General features: G+C 38.5%; 1 protein-coding gene across 1 annotated transcript; it reads left to right on the top strand.

Annotated features, from left to right (window-relative positions):
- The first annotated feature begins 146 nt into the window (after positions 1-146).
- On the top strand, positions 147-5,877 carry LOC112565981. Its single transcript, XM_025241890.1, has 9 exons — positions 147-350; positions 522-647; positions 1,044-1,211; positions 1,278-1,371; positions 1,643-1,795; positions 2,106-2,239; positions 2,377-2,457; positions 2,712-2,838; positions 3,104-5,877. The coding sequence occupies exons 1-6, from the start codon at positions 174-176 to the stop codon at positions 2,174-2,176; spliced, it is 789 nt and encodes a 262-aa protein (XP_025097675.1). The 5' UTR covers positions 147-173; the 3' UTR covers positions 2,177-2,239; positions 2,377-2,457; positions 2,712-2,838; positions 3,104-5,877.
- Positions 5,878-16,719: the final 10,842 nt, after the last annotated feature.

Here is a 16,719-nt window from a genome sequence, read left to right as displayed (position 1 = left end):
TGTAAAGAAAGTTCTTGATGATAAATTACTACGTATAACGTGAAATTCCTTTCTTTCACAATAAAACAGCTGCAAACTTAACATGCCAGATTTTACCCGTTGCCCTCCCACCTGCAAATAACCCAAATCTATCATTTAACAAACTGTAAATATTTGTGGTTTGTTCTTTCCAGATGGACTGTAAAACAGCTGATGAGCAAAAGAAACATGAGGCTATCCATCGTCTCCTTAGCTTAGAGCTGGATTTTATCGACTTCATGCATGCTGGTATTCAGCGGTATTCCCGACCCCTCCGACATTGTGTACTTTCAGGAACACAGCACTCTGCAGTCTTTCAAAATGTTGAAAAAGTGAGTGCTACTCTAAATTGACTATTATGTTTTAGAGCACAAATTTACATAGCATAGTATAAATAATGTAAAAAAGCCAATTCCATTAAGTTTTAAATTGTGATAAGGAAAATTTGAAAATAAAAAGTCAGAACTGAACTCAGAAATGTTTTGTGTTCTGTCCTTTTTTAGCTTGTTACGATCTCGGAGTACCATGTCAAGCAGATGCAGGAAAACTCTCCATCTGTGTGGTCTTTGTCCGACGATGATTCTCAGTTGAGTGGAAGTAGCCATTTTGCAACATCGATTGCTCTGATATAAGTCTAAAGTGAGTAGCATGTCAGTTACATCTGTTCCCTACATAAAACATTTTACACCTTACCTTCAGTTCCAAAGAATGTAGTGTATGCTGCCATTATAATTTGGTGGTAGCTGACTACTTTTTAACAGTTGGAGCAGATTCAGTTAAGAAGAGAGACATATTTTGTGCGTTTATAAATTAGATTCTTACTTTTGCTTTTATAAAATTAAATGCATCCGACCTCAGACTTGGTGCAGCATTACCCCATGATTGATATAGCCATTAAAACTAAAAATCATCACATGTATATCTAATGGCTTTTAAAGATCTGTGAGTGCAGCAAGATCGTATGTGGATTGCTTCCTGTAATTGTAATTATATAATATTTTCATGCTTTTTTTTGTAAATTATAGGTGCAGATGCTTTGTCAAGCACATGAAATGTATGCTTTGGGTTTACGTGAACCCAATCGAGTCCTGTCACAATTACAGCACAACCATGACTTTGTGCGATTTGTGAAGGAACCAGCACTGGAGCCTGGGCAACCTAGCATCAGTGCATTTATCTTCAAGTCTCTACAGGTATAAAAACATGCTTGGAACATTTATCAGTTTACCCTGTCTTGAATTTGTGTTTTTATGTTGCAGCACATCAGGGAGCTGTTTGTGGTCCTGCAGGACATCTTCCTTCACACCCCGCCACAGAGTCCTGATCACGCTACTCTGAAGCAGGTGATTCAAGGTGAGAACAAATAATGCATCTTACCAGGCAACACCTCACATTCTAAACAAGTGCAAGGGGTTCTGTCAAACATAATGTTTTCTGAGATGTCAAAACCGAGTGTCTTTCAGTCACTAAGACTGCATACATGTAAATTTTTATAAACTTGATCAATCAGATGTTTAACTTTATGCCCTCCACCCACTTTATCCATTTGTGTTGAACCACTTGGAAGGATTGCTAGATTTCACTCATTATTTTGATCTAAAGTTTCTTTCCTGTTTGCGTTCAGTTATGAACAACTGTGTCACCAACATCACCAGCATGAGCAATGCTAGGGTCCAGAGCCTGACATCACTGTCCTCCCACACCAAGAGTTCCAGCAGCTGTGGATGTTCTGGAAGAGGCGGCTTGGCATCATCTTCTTCTGACAGCTCATCTAAAGGTATAAAGGCAGTTTTTAAGTCATATAATGCATATTGTTTGAGGTATCACGACATGCAAGGTAAGTGTGGATGGGTTGTTGTCTCCCTTTGTCTACAGTTTTTTTTTTTTTCCTCAGAGAATATCTTTTGTTGAAAATTAAAATTTCTTTTTGAAAATACGGTAGTAAATGTATACAATAGACCTGCAAATCTTTTCTTTTGAAAATAAGCACTCTTGCATAACTGTAGTTATGTTCTACTTTGTTGTAGCTGTTAAAGATGCTTTACAGAAGCATTGTTAACCAGGATCTGTTCATTGCTTTCTTGCAGGCAGCATTAATTGTGGCAGCAGACACAGTCAAGAAAATCTGCCATTGGTGCCATCATCTCTGCAGAGATAACAATCTTTTGAGCATGAAGTGAAAGAACTTGAAGATAGACTTGTATTTCCTCAAAAGAGTCTCGTAAGAAATTTTATTTCTGTTTATTCAGAATCGTTTTTTTAACTAAAAATTATTTAGTAGGAATAAACTGTTTACAATGTGCTCTTGAGACAAACAATTAAGTTGATTTTCAATCTCATAGTGACATTTTGTTGCAGGTGTTTCAGCTAAGCCAAGAAGATCGACACATCATCTTCCAGGGAGATGTTTTTCACTGGTGCAGTGGCCAATGGGCTAAGGTGCGTTTCATCAGTGTATTTTCTAGTATAGCCAGTCAGGCTACAGCTTATATTAGATCCACACTAGTTAACACATTTCTTCACGTTGTCTTTTTTTTACTAGTACCCAATATTTAAATTATAGTGTACACAAAGGAAAAAATTGTGCTTATCAGTTAGGTTTGTATCTTTTGTGTGTTTTGTGTGTAGTCTTTATTGTGTGACGCATGTCTGGCTGGATATCTGCTTCAGGTGCATATCGTCTTTGCTTGCAGGTGATGATGGTGCTGTTTTCAGACATTCTTATGTTGCTGAAGCCAGAAAAGGCCTGACAGCTGCATGTTGTATCTGAACCCATTCTGCTTCGAAATATGTGTAGCATAGAAACAAGCAGAAAACATTGTGAGTATTTTGTACAATTTTTATCATGATTAATACAGTTTACATAAAGATCAGACATTTTCCATTTTTATTTTTGGAGAACAAGAATTACATTGTAATTGTTTATATTTTGCTGTTTTCATCCTCCCATGGAAGAAATAAGCATTAACAATCAGTAACTAAATGTTTACAAATATATATGTAGATACACTAAGATTTGAGACCTACTACGTGCTGATGTTAAAGTGATTAAAAAATAATAAAACTGATTTGGATTATTTAACAGCTACAGAGATTCTGTTACAACATTACACAAGTCCACGCAACACCATTCCAGCTTCACAGAAAATAATCTTTCGAGCTCCAACACTAGAAGATAAGGCAGCATGGAAAAGTCTTCTGGAACAGAAAGTATTGAGAGCAAGAGGGGGTCACATCGAGAACGTGGGAACCAGCGAGACATTCAGATCTGGCATCACCTGACCATCATCCTCTTGACCTCATGGTGTATCTTATTCTCCCAAGCTGCCAAAAATGGTTTGTGCATGTGGATTCTGCGATGTGTGCCTGAGGTGACAGGAAGTGAAATGTATTGGGTGCACATCCTGACAAGACAACAGTGTTCATTTTGGATTTTGTGCCTGTGACAGAATTCACCTGCTGTAAATCATATTGGAAGAATTAGCACTGAGGCTACTTCATTTCAAGAGCTTCTTGGCAAAAACTTCTGAGGGCTGTGTGTAATTTATTTCATGTTAATTTCGACATTATTTATGAGGCATGGATGTTGAGATGGACAACTAGCATGACTAGTCAAAGACCTCGTAAGACTTTTAATGTCTATTCCAGCTCCTGCAAATGCTTAAGAACCTTCTGATTGGAAAGGAAAAGAGAGGTGTTACAGAACTGCATGGTGGCTGCTTTAAGAATTGACATCTGCAAAGAAAAGTTTACTGCAACGAGTTAAAGGTCCCAATTTAAAAATTTCAAACATCCTTAACAGCAGAACAAGATAAAGACCACTTCCACTGTGATTGACAGACTGACTTTAATTCCACAGCTGTGGTGCATGGAATGCAACATAGCGTCTTGTGTACATCCAGTGTGCAAGCTCTGGACATCAGTAGGTGGTTTGACACCACTCCAGGAATCTTAGAGGTGCTACAAAAGTGAGATCTAGCAAGTGTTGCAACATAAAGATAGTGTACTTCTGATATAAGGTGCAAATTATCACAAAGTATCTTTCTGCAGATTGTGGATAACCTGCTAGGTGATTAGGCGACTAAAAAGTGCCAAGTCACAAGGAATGACATGTTTTAATGAAAATTCATTTTTCCTGGTACCCTGGAAAAAGTCCCGTGTTTATAATCTTTACATGCACCTGTGTGATCTGCAGTGAGGCAACACACAATTGGATGCTGCTGTAGCATACGTTCAGTCATTTGCTTCATTCAAAAAGAGTAGTTCCAGTAGAACGTTTCACTACCTGGTCATGCTTTTGGATATTCATCCACCTCAGACGATGTTGCAAGAAGTTCTTTGTATTTTCCAGATCATTACAATTTGAGATAAACTGTTTCAAAAGGAAAAGTTTTGATTTAGGAGCAGTGTTTATGATAATTTTTATGCTAAACAAAATTTCTTTTAAAGAATCCTTGAAATGTTAAGTAGAGATATGGCATCTTTTAAAATTCTAGTCAAAGCAGCATTGACATCCTGGTGGGGATAAGTTAGCATCTGCACCATCAGGAAATATTGACAACTGGAAAGTATTTTTTTTTATGGAATGATTTACTGTCTTTCCACAAGTCATATTTTTATTCAGTGTTCTGGCTTTTTTACTTATTTTTTTCTGAATTGCACAATTTGCAAACTTTAAGAAAATGAAGTCTGCAGCTTAACATCTTTTCTCCTTTCACAGTCTTCTTTTCCAATTCTTGTCCTTTTCAGTTTCTATCAGAGATTTATGGTTTTATTTCTGCTGCTTATTTATATTGTTCTCCTTAACATAAGCAATAATTGGATATATTGATGTATGTGCTATGTTTATACAAATCCCACTCCTTGCCAGCCTGTAGTGGCAGGCACCCTATGTCTCACCATTTTATTTTTAGTTGAATAAATAATGTATTCCTTACACCCTCTGCATCGTACAATATTTTTCACCAGTCTCTTGAATAATAGAGTGTAACTACACCTTGGCATGCAGACTCGCACACATACAAACTGAGGTTAAATCAGTGTGCAAATAATTTTTCATTCATGCATATGTATTTCACTACCTTGAAGTACATGAATATAGTGTGCATTTCCTATACACCAGAACTTTTGTATGCAGGAAACCCCAACTGGACTATTATCACGATAGCAGATGAAAATTAGTATACAGGGACTCCCAAAAGCCAGCTATTGTACAACATGGTGATGCAAAAAAGGGCCCTTGCATCAAAATTTACATGCACTATCGTGACGATAGTCCAATTGGGGCTTCCTGCATATGAGGACTGATGAATAACAAAGCTTGCCCTGTCTGCAACAGACTATGACAAAAATGACTGTTAAGAGCTAAGTAGAATGTTGTTTTTATGAAAAGATTGCAATAATTATACTACCTCACTGATGCCTATGATACAAGAATTGGCATACATACTTGATCTTAATTTTTATTTTCATGCTGAAAAGTAATGGATTTTGGCAGAATCTGATGTCGTTTATCCACTTTGTTCACACCAAGATACTGTAGATCAACATTGTCAGCAGTCCTCAACATGCATCAGTTGTCCCACATCATTTTTAGTGATCAGTCATCAAACAACTTTTCTCAATTAATTATGCTTCTCTCCTTTCCTTCATACTGTTGTTAATTTTATGGTCTTCCTCTCTTAATTATTCAAGAGCACAATTCTTTAAGTTTATTTTTGACAATCTTCGTTACCTAAAGTATTTAATTTTTCTTATTTCTTCACTGTAGTCTGGTCACCAGTTTGCAGGGCACAATATGATAAAAATTCATTTTTTGTTGAAGTTTGAACCAGCAAATAAAAAAGAAAACACCAAGTATATGGAGTGTTATCATCCAATGTGTGTGTATGCATTTGCATCTTTGTATCTGATGGATACTTTCTCTTCTTCCCATCCAGTTTTTTGTGGAGTATTATTTCTGAAAAATATAATGGCCACAAATTCTGAAACCTATTATATACACAAGTAAATATCGATGGTCTGCCACTCTTTAATTCCTCATGTAATCAGTTTTGGCCTATTCTGGGGAGAATATATAGTCCTGTAGAAACTGACCCTTTTGTAATTGGCTTGTACTGTGGGGATAGAAAACCCGAAGATGTTGATATGTTTTTACAAGACTTTGTAAGGGATATGACAGAATTACAGCAGGGGCCAGTGGAACTAGAAGGTATCCCTCAGAGTGTAGAGATTAATTTGTCTTGTTTTATCTGTGATACACCTGCTCGTGCGTTTGTAAAGCAAGTGAAAGGTCATTCCGGCTATTATGGCTGTGAAATGTGTGTACAAAAAGGATTTTGGGATGGAAAGATTGTTTACCCTGAACTTGGAGGAAAAAAAGCTCCCCACCCCTGAAGTTTATAGTCTGACCTAATAACAATAACAAAGTCTGTCCAGCCAACTTTATATCTTAACCTCTTCATTGCTGTAAAAAGCTTGCGCCAACCTTTTTCCTTCACAATAGTTTACAAAGGGAAGTTATACTGGAGAGAGTATAGTTACACATTTTACAGGGATGAAGGGTTTGGTGTTAAAAGCAGAATGTTATCTTCAAAGGTAATGGCTTGCATAGAAATGTAGTCATTGCGTTTGGTATAAGGCATATATGGTCCTTTGGCTGCCTTTAAATTCTTAAATGTTTCCGATCTAATATTTTATAATTTTGAAGTGACGTTTTTCTTGATATGGTGTCAGGATGGCAAAATGTGGGAGGAAATGGAGATGGCATGCTAAATGGGGAAAGGCACTTCCTTCATGTTGCTTCTAATTTTATGTACAACCTGGGGAAAAAAAAAGCTATAAAACCTGACGGCTGTGTTTACTTTGCATGCTTGGGAGTACTGTCTGCTCAGGGCTAGCAAAGTTACTGTTTAGTATAATTGCTCATTGTATATGCATTAAAGTAAATAAAATTTTAAAAAATAGAAATTAGTCACATGATATACATAGGTCAGCCACCATTGTTAACAAATGAAAAGATGTTAGTATACGGTGCTAGGACAACTACGTATGAGCAAGGGAAAAACCCAAACATTTCTTGCTTTACACAATAGCAGAGTAATCAGCATGCCCCAGCCATACTGTTTGTAGCCAATTCTCCCCCCCCCCTCTTTTTTTTTTTAAAGAAAAGCAAAGAGTGCTGAAAGTGGGACAATGTTATTGTTTACATGTCGAAAACTCTGATTTATATTGATTTTGATTCTCCCTCTCGCGGACACATACACGCACACAAAATCACTGATATAAACATTTTTTTAATTTATTTATTAACTTTTATAATAAATCCCAAAGTTTACAATACAGTGATACTTTACTTCATGAAGAAAATAAATCTTGCCCGAAAAAAAATGTTTGGGGCAAATGGAAACATCCTCAAAAAAATTTGAAGAAAAATGCAATTTTTAAAAAGACACAGGAAGAGCAATTTTGTTACATTAAAAGTAAAAGCATTCATACATTTAAGTTTCCTCTACTTGAACACACAACTTATTCACAAGTGGTGAAAATTTCACTCCTTTGTACAGAAGTGGGTAACTCGCATTTTTTGGGTCCTGCACAGGTCACCTTACCTGACAAAATATGTGGGTGTGCATATATCCACCAATACAAACTGAACAATCAAATAATAATATAAAAAAATTTAAGTGTTAGTGGTGTAGGATGGAGGAGAAAAATATGAATGAACATCAATAATCACACAATGATCTGTTCATGAATCCTGTTCAGCTGCCAAAAAATATTTAAGGAAGAACATTGACAAACTAAATGGGGAAAGGTACTTCCTTCATGTTGCTTCTAATTTTATGTACAGCCTGGGTGGAAAAAAAGCTATAAAACCTGACGGCTGTGTTTACTTTGCATGCTTGGGAGTACTGTCTGCTCAGGAAAAGCATTTAGTGTTGCTTTTGCTTTCTTTGTGACAGTTTTACTTTGTTAGTCTTATTTTGTACTCTGAAAGTGTGACAATGTTATTGTTTACCTGAGAAAACGGATTTATATTGATTTTGATTCTCATCCAAGAGATCAAACAGCCCCTTCCTAGGACCTATGTTCAGCTGGTTCAAAATAGAGCCAGCAGAAAAGTTAAACCATGCGTAGACAGATTAAGTCTTTTTTTTAATTATTTGCAGGAAAAGCCCCATGAGAATGACTCTCCACCAGGGAGGGGGAAGAGGAGATGGAGCAGGAGGAGGAGGAGGAGGAGGAGAGATGAGTCTAGAGCTAGAAACAATGAGGCCTTCTTCCTCCTAATTCAGCAACACTAGAAAACACAGCGTCTGCATACCTCGCTGGGAGTTTGATTCTTGACGAGAGGTCCTATCTTCCTGTCAGCCTTCTGGTTGAGCTGCTACGGTACTAACTTACTGCACGAAAACTACAAACTTTTGCACAAGCAGTGACTGAACCACTGAACCACTCAACAAAGAACGAGGTACGTAGTTTTGTCAACTAATTACTATACTAGTTTTACAAAAGGACATTTAGTTTTGAATTAAAATGAAACAAATGCGGCAATTTAAATTTGAAATTCATAGATAGTACAGAATGATTTTTAGGCCTTGGTGGTCCGCCATAGTTTTTACTTAAGTAAAGTGGTCCGCGGTTCGAAAAACTTTGAGAACCACTGTTCTAGAATATAGATGCAAATCTACAACCCCCGCGCCACTACTAGAGTGCTACATCTGTCTTGTACTTTTGCCTGTTGATGTCTCTGTTTGCTGCTATGTTTTAGTCAGTGTCAGTATGTGTGATATAGCAATTTTGTGTTTGTCATTTTGTGCTTGCATTTTTAAGTTACCTTCTGTTAAGTAGAGAATTGCACTATATGAGTTCTTCAATATCATTATTATTTCATATATATATTGTCAAGTATATTTTCCGCGTTGCTTCGTCTTTGGTAGCAGCGCCGGACGTCATGCTCTTGCTACGTCACGCAAGGTCGGTTTGAGTGCGTTTTGAAGCTTGCCCTTCCATGTGAAGCTTTTGAAAAGTGAGTAACTTGTATCTTTACTCCTAACTGTGTGCGTTAAATGTTGATTTAAATGCCTGCCCTTGTGAGCGAAGAAAAATTTCTGTCCTGGGTATCCTCGACAGACAATAAAGTTTGTTTTGATTTGATTTTTTTTTTATTTTGAACATTTTTTTAATTTGTACGCGTTTAAATGAGGCCAGTGAGGTGCTGAGAGCAGGGGTACGGTGGCTGTTTCATCCACCTCAGCCTCAGCCTCAGAACCAGCCTCAGAACCAGCAGCAGAACCAGCATGAAAATCAGCAGCAGCAGCCTCAGCAGCAGCCTACACCTCAGCGACACAGGAGAAAAATCCCGAAAGAGTGGAAAAAGTTAATGCTAGAAAAAAGTTTTGAGAAGCGTAACTACGTCACTTCCAGCGACATGAGATCATTGTCTACAAGAACGAAGCTAACTCAACGATGGATAAAGGTAGGCACAGTAAACAGCAGTGTTGTCCATAGGAATGGGAATCCCATGGGAAACGTCCCATGGGACGGGATGAGATGGGACAGCACACATTTGTATTTCCCATGGTAGTCGATACTTGATATTGTAAAATAAATTTACGCTGAAATTTGCATTGTCAGACTTTTTAAGCACAGGAAAAATACTTTTTTTATTCCAGTTTCATTATGCCATGACTTTGTTAACATGTGTGCAATGCGCAGTGTTGTCCATATGAATGTTATTACTATGGGAAACGTCCCATGGGATGGGATGGGACAGGCATAAATTGCCATGGGATGGGATAGAAAAATATGTCCCATGGACAATCCTGGTAAACAGGTCCGGTGTCTAGTCCACTAGTTAACTAAACAGTCTTGACTTCAGAGACACGTATTTTAACATTGTGGTTCTTCCTTTCCAGCGCTGGTTCTCAACCAGACGCTACTAGACCAGAAAGCGGCAATGAGCAGCACCACTCTTGTAAGCTATGAAAAGCAGATTAGCTCGATTTGTAAAGATGCTACTAAGGACAGTGAATTAATTAAATTGATAAAACGTGTGTGTGGGAGATATTGTACACAGGGATGGATGGGAGTGCACTAATATGTACATTACCCCCTGTGATAAAGAAATAGTAAATGTCACAAACCAGCTGCGATGTATTTTTGTAAATGGTTTTTTTGTTTCAGTTAGGAAAAGTAATTGAAAAAGGAAGGTGGTAGAAACACCTATTAGTGGGCTGTGAGTGTGAACAGCCTGAGGCGTGCCGCGCCATACAGGGATGGCCGGCCGGTCTTTGTGTAATTAAGTTCTGTTGTTAGTTCTGTTGTTAGTTTTGTTGTTAGTTCGAACAAAGGAAAGAGTGTAGTATTGTTTTGGATGTGTGTGGTGTGGCTGGGTTTTTCTCCTTGACGGGAGAGGGAGAAGGACTAGTCTCCTCTCAGTGGGTCCGGAGTGGACGGGTTTTTGTTTTGTAACCAGTCTTGACGGACTTGGTGTTGGTGTATTTCTGGGTACAAATCCTGAACAGATTTGTATTGTATTATACAAGTCCTGACCAGACTTGGCAGTTACCAGATTTGTTTGTGTCTTTGTATAACATTGAACCTGTTGAGGTGAGTGTGAATCTTTGTTGATTTTTCAGTGAGTGTGTATTTCTGATGATTTTTGGTGAGCCTGGGTTTAAAGTTGAAGAATGGGAAATTTCTTATGAGTGTGATATATTTGTGTATACTTCATGAACATGGTTTAAAATAGTTGAAGTGAATTTGCATTTATCTAAAGAATGGTTTTGTTTTTCTCTCCAGGTCTTTTTCTTTGGATTTTTTCTTTGGATTTTTCTTTCGGATTTTTCTTTTGGATATAACTTCAAAAAGGGGAAACTTTGTGTACTTTTCATGTGGATATATGGTGTACGTTAGAAGCGGAAACATTGTGCTGTTTCAAGTGAGACTTTGAGAGGAACTGTGCAAGAAGATTGAATACTTTTGAAACTTTGGAAGTAACGTGTGTTCGAAGTGTGGGGTTGGGATATTAGGAATTGTTTTGTGTTGTGTTTCTCATTTGATTTTTGTAAATTATATTGTATTTTTAAAACCGAAAGCCGTTGTTTCTCCCTATTTTTACTCAAATCCTTTTAAATTTGTTGAAACTGTCGTGATTGGGAGAAATTACAAAAGAAAAGGAACGGTTAACAAAGCAGAAGGTAATCTACCAGTACACTGCTCCACTTCACGCTCAGGTGGTTAACTAGTAAACTACCTGTACTCAAGACCGATCATCTGACACTTCACACCTATACTGATAAGAGATGGAATGCTGGTGTCATATTGTAAGCATTAGGTAGCTCCTGGGTCACTACTGCTATCTTCACAGCGGTGAGTACAGAGGGCTTCCTGTCGCCGTTTTCCAAGCTAGTGACTGGCCGGCCGTTACGCAAGTGTGCGAGGTCTTTGTATAGATGTATATGGGGTGGGGACGGGCTTATGTGTTACACACACACACGCCCCACACACACCCCACAAAATAAAAGTGTAAAAACTAAAATTTTCCGTACACCAGCTCACTGACTCACTCATTCTGCTTTAAAGAATGATAACACTACTTGTATCATTTCAGGATGGAATTTTGCCTGCGGGGCATTTGGGCAGTATTTAGAGCAGGCCAGAGGTGTTTGTTCAGGCGTCAGGAAGAGCACCAACAAGAAGTACAAGAGGAGCCACAACGACGGAGACGACGACCACAGGGCGTCCGTTCGAAGGCGTGACCAATAACAAAAGGTTGGGCATCACATCTGCCGCTTGATATGATATATGTCAATGCAATCAAATTACGAATAAAATGCCCTCTAACATTTTTATATCGTGGAAGGAATGAGCGTGCGTGCAAGGATGAGAGAGCGTGAATGACGGAAGAGTGTAAGTGACCAACGTTTTCAGAATGCGTGTATGAATGACGTAACAAAGAGGTACCGTGAGGACGATATCTGAAGGCAGGCAGGCCGAAAAAAGCTCCCACAGCAATGCCAAATAATAATTCGTGAGTAAAAGTACATTTCACTGCGGCGTAAGTGGAAAGTGAGAGCGAACTCCTACTACATTTTCATATGCTAAAATCTCTTATGACGATAGACTTAAAAAACATCAGTCTTTAGAGTTTGAATAACACCGCCTCGTTTCGTCACAATTTAGTGTGCAATTCTGTCTCAGCTAATATTTTAGCTAATTTTTAGCATCTATGACACAGTGTAGCGTTTATCTGCTTAAAAATACTACTACTTCAGCCATCGGCCCCTCCAGAACCACGTGAGTACTTTAACAGGCTCTGGAGTGAGTGAGTTTTGTGCATCAATCACCATCTTTTGTGTAAACGTATTTTCTTACTTATTTTTCCATTTTTTCTGTTTTATTTGTATTGTTTCTTGACCTAAAGACTATAAGTGTGAGTTGTCAATAAATGTTTCATCATCTTTTGTTTCGTAAGTGCTTTTCTTGAGAGATCTGACTCTTTTGTTTGTTTCTATGTTTTCAGCATTCGTAATTCTTGTCCAACATTTACCGCTAAAGTCTGACATCAACACTTCCAGTGGAGATTCTTCAAGATCTCCATCTGCAAGTACATAAAATATGCCACCAAACCATGGTTCAATATCAAGCTGCCGAAAAAGCTTCATCTCCCCTTCCTGGAGACCCAACAAAGAAAAATTGGATAAACAAGCCTCTTTAAGTGGCGTCTTATTACATCTTATTCATCGACACACACATCCTGAAGCCTTGTCTGCCCTTTAATCTTGCAGAACCACCCGCCAGACGAAGACGGCGTTTGCCACCGTGGAAAAAAACAATTCTCAATGATTATTACCATCGGGGGCCGTATCCCAGCTCAGCAACGATTGCACTCCTGTGCCAAAGAACGCGCTTGTCGAGCAGAAAAATTCAGGTAGGCACAGTAAACAGTTATAATGCCTAGTCCACTAGTTGTTAACTAAACAGCCCTGACTTCAGTGACAGTTTTACTTTGTTAGTCATATTCTGTACTCTGGAAAAGAGAAATGCTAAACCAGTATTACCTTCGGGGGCGTATCCCAGCCCAGCAACGATTGCACTCCTGTGCCAAAGAACGCGATTGTCGCGCAGAAAAATCTACCGATGGTTCATCAACAGACGCGCGCAACAACGACGCCGACAGCGGCAGTAAGGTCAGAGGAAATGCAATTCAAAAAATCAAAAGAAGGATGAAATCAAATACATTTAGGTTGAAGAAATCTCTCATCAACTGTCTCTCTGTTTTCTGCTTTCTCTGTGACAGTTTTATTTTGGTAGTCTTATTTTCTACTCGGCTTGTCTTCCATAAATCATTGGTGTGTTATATGGGTGTTCTTGTAATAGTAGGTTGAAATATGCACATGTATAATGTCTTCTTTTTTAAAAAAAGCTTGGCTTCTGATCAGTTTGAAGTACAAGCCAAGTGCAAAATTGTTTCTTTAGGATAAGGTTAAGTTAATTTAATGTACCCCACACACATATGCATGCCTAGACACATTATTTAAGTCTTTTTTTTAAATTATTTGCAGACCGATACCAACGAGCCACAGGCAGGGTGGAGTGGTCTTTCCCTCACCAAGGGAGGGGGGAGGAATTGGATAAAGGAAAAGAAAGAAAACAGGCATTTCTTCAGATTTCTTAGATCTATCACTGAAGTTTTACCTGAGGAGATTTTATTGGATATCCACATGAAGCTACATAATGTATGCTACGAGTTTTTAAAGAAATTCAATGCTTCTCATCCGAGAGAGCCGATCGTTACTACGGCAACATTCCAATGCATTCAAATCCATCCAGCTCCCTCAAATCGGTCAGTCCGATCACAACGCTGTACGTCTTATTCCTGCCTACTGAGTAGATTCTGCAAACAAACTGAATGCATTTTATTGTCGCTTTGAGAGGGATGATGTTGGGGAGGAGTTATTTAATGTGATTTCTGCACTGGAGGAGAGAGTAGGGGAGGAGCAGCATGGGAGCGAATTGGATGACTTTGTGATTAAGGAAAACGCTGTTTTATCCCTTTTTAGACGGGTGAATGTGAGGAACGCATGTGGCCCTGATGGTATTTGTGGAAGAGTGTTGAAAAACTGTGCGACTCAGCTGTCTGGTGTTTTTACTCAGTTGTTCTCTTGGTCTGTACAAGTGAGTACTGTACCGAATATCTTGAAAAATCCATCATTTGTCCTGTTCCTAGAACCAAAAACCTCTATTGCCAGTTGTCGTACCACGTCATATAATTTCTCCTAGTGAGATAATAAAGTTCCATTGAATTGAATTGAATTGAATATATTTATACTGTGAAGTTCTAATTAGGTATCTGAGTATGTAGAAAACAAAATCATTCCCACAAAGCTACACGAAACTCAAGGACCTCAAGAACCAAAGACGCGCAAGTCATCTTGCCCTGGTGCCTAATGTCGGAGGTAGGACAAAAACTGAAGTGATAGACGACCGAAGAGAGGGAATCGCTAGGATTGTTGACATTAGGCTGACAATGTACCCTGAAGAGGATTTCCCTTAATATTCACTTTTAAGTGATTTATGTAAGCAGTAACTGCTGCTGTGTGTATGAACATAAGTCTACAATGTGATTGGTATTGACAGCAGCTGCTTTACACTATACCAATTTCTTCATTATGCTAAATTTTATATACTATTTTCAATATATTTTTGGCTGATTTTGACTTACAGCACCTCTAACAACACATACGAAGACACATATTTTAAGGCATTGAGCAATATAAAAACGTATAAAAAGCAGATTAGCTCGATTTGTAAAGATACTACATTACCCCCTGTGATAAAGAAATAGTAAATGTCACAAACCAGCTGCGATGTATTTTTGTAAATGGTTTTTTTGTTTCAGTTAGGAAAAGTAATTGAAAAAGGAAGGTGGTAGAAACACCTATTAGTGGGCTGTCAGTGTCAACAGCCTGAGGCGTGCCGCGCCATACAGGGATGGCCGGCCGGTCTTTGTGTAATTAAGTTCTGTTGATAGGTTGTTTGTTGTTAGTTCGAACAAAGGAAAGAGTTTAGTATTGTTTTGGATGTGTGTGGTGTGGCTGGGTTTTTTCTCCTTGACGGGAGAGGGAGAAGGAATAGTCTCCTCTCAGTGGGTCCGGAGTGGACGGGTTTTTGTTTTGTAACCAGTCTTGACGGACTTGGTGTTGGTGTATTTCTGGGTACAAATCCTGAACAGATTTGTATTGTATTATACAAGTCCTGACCAGACTTGGCAGTTACCAGATTTGTTTGTGTCTTTGTATAACATTGAACCTGTTGAGGTGAGTGTGAATCTTTGTTGATTTTTCAGTGAGTGTGTATTTCTGATGATTTTTGGTGAGCCTGGGTTTAAAGTTGAAGAATGGGAAATTTCTGATGAGTGTGATATATTTGTGTATACTTCATGAACATGGTTTAAAATAGTTGAAGTCAATTTGCATTTATCTAAAGAATGGTTTTGTTTTTCTCTCCAGGTCTTTTTCTTTGGATTTTTTCTTTGGATTTTTCTTTCGGATTTTTCTTTTGGATATAACTTCAAAAAGGGGAAACTTTGTGTACTTTTCATGTGGATATATGGTGTACGTTAGAAGCGGAAACATTGTGCTGTTTCAAGTGAGACTTTGAGAGGAACTGTGCAAGAAGATTGAATACTTTTGAAACTTTGGAAGTAACGTGTGTTCGAAGTGTGGGGTTGGGATATTAGGAATTGTTTTGTGTTGTGTTTCTCATTTGATTTTTAAATTATATTGTATTTTTAAAACCGAAAGCCGTTGTTTCTCCCTATTTTTACTCAAATAAATCCTTTTAAATTTGTTGAAACTGTCGTGATTGGGAGAAATTACAAAAGAAAATGAACGGTTAACAAAGCAGAAAGTAATCTACCAGTACACTGCTCCACTTCACGCTCAGGTGGTTAACTAGTAAACTACCTGCACTCAAGACCGATCATCTGACACTTCACACCTATACTGATAAGAGATGGAATGCTGGTGTCATATTGTAAGCATTAGGTAGCTCCTGGGTCACTACTGCTATCTTCACAGCGGTGAGTACAGAGGGCTTCCTGTCGCCGTTTTCCAAGCTAGTGACTGGCCGGCCGTTACGCAAGTGTGCGAGGTCTTTGTATAGATGTATATGGGGTGGGGACGGGCTTATGTGTTACACACACACACCCCACACACACCCCACAAAATAAAAGTGTAAAAACTAAAATTTTCCGTACACCAGCTCACTGACTCACTCATTCTGCTTTAAAGAATGATAACACTACTTGTATCATTTCAGGATGGAATTTTGCCTGCGGGGCATTTGGGCAGTATTTAGAGCAGGCCTGAGGTGGTTGTTCAGGCGTCAGGAAGAGCACCAACAAGAAGTACAAGAGGAGCCACAACGACGGAGACGACGACCACAGGGCGTCCGTTCGAAGGCGTGACCAATAACAAAAGGTTGGGCATCACATCTGCCGCTTGATATGATATATGTCAATGCAATCAAATTACGAATAAAATGCCCTGTAACATTTTTATATCGTGGAAGGAATGAGCGTGCGTGCAAGGATGAGAGAGCGTGAATGACGGAAGAGTGTAAGTGACCAACGTTTTCAGAATGCGTGTATGAATGACGTAACAAAGAGGTACCGTGAGGACGATATCTGAA

This window comes from Pomacea canaliculata, linkage group LG6 (assembly GCF_003073045.1).
Source record: "Pomacea canaliculata isolate SZHN2017 linkage group LG6, ASM307304v1, whole genome shotgun sequence".
NCBI lineage: Eukaryota > Metazoa > Mollusca > Gastropoda > Architaenioglossa > Ampullariidae > Pomacea > Pomacea canaliculata.
The sequence above is the reverse complement of the archived record's forward strand: the minus strand, read 5'-3'. Positions and strand labels throughout refer to the sequence as shown.

What these genes read in the sequence shown, in the direction of transcription:
- LOC112565981 (XM_025241890.1), top strand. Translation starts at nt 174, where the DNA reads ATGGACTGTAAAACAGCTGATGAGCAAAAGAAACATGAGGCTATCCAT. An exon ending in TCTGAAGCAGGTGATTCAAG is followed by an intron (nt 1,372 to 1,642) that starts GTGAGAACAAAT and finishes GTTTGCGTTCAG; the next exon opens with TTATGAACAACTGTGTCACC. An exon ending in TTCTGACAGCTCATCTAAAG is followed by an intron (nt 1,796 to 2,105) that starts GTATAAAGGCAG and finishes GCTTTCTTGCAG; the next exon opens with GCAGCATTAATTGTGGCAGC.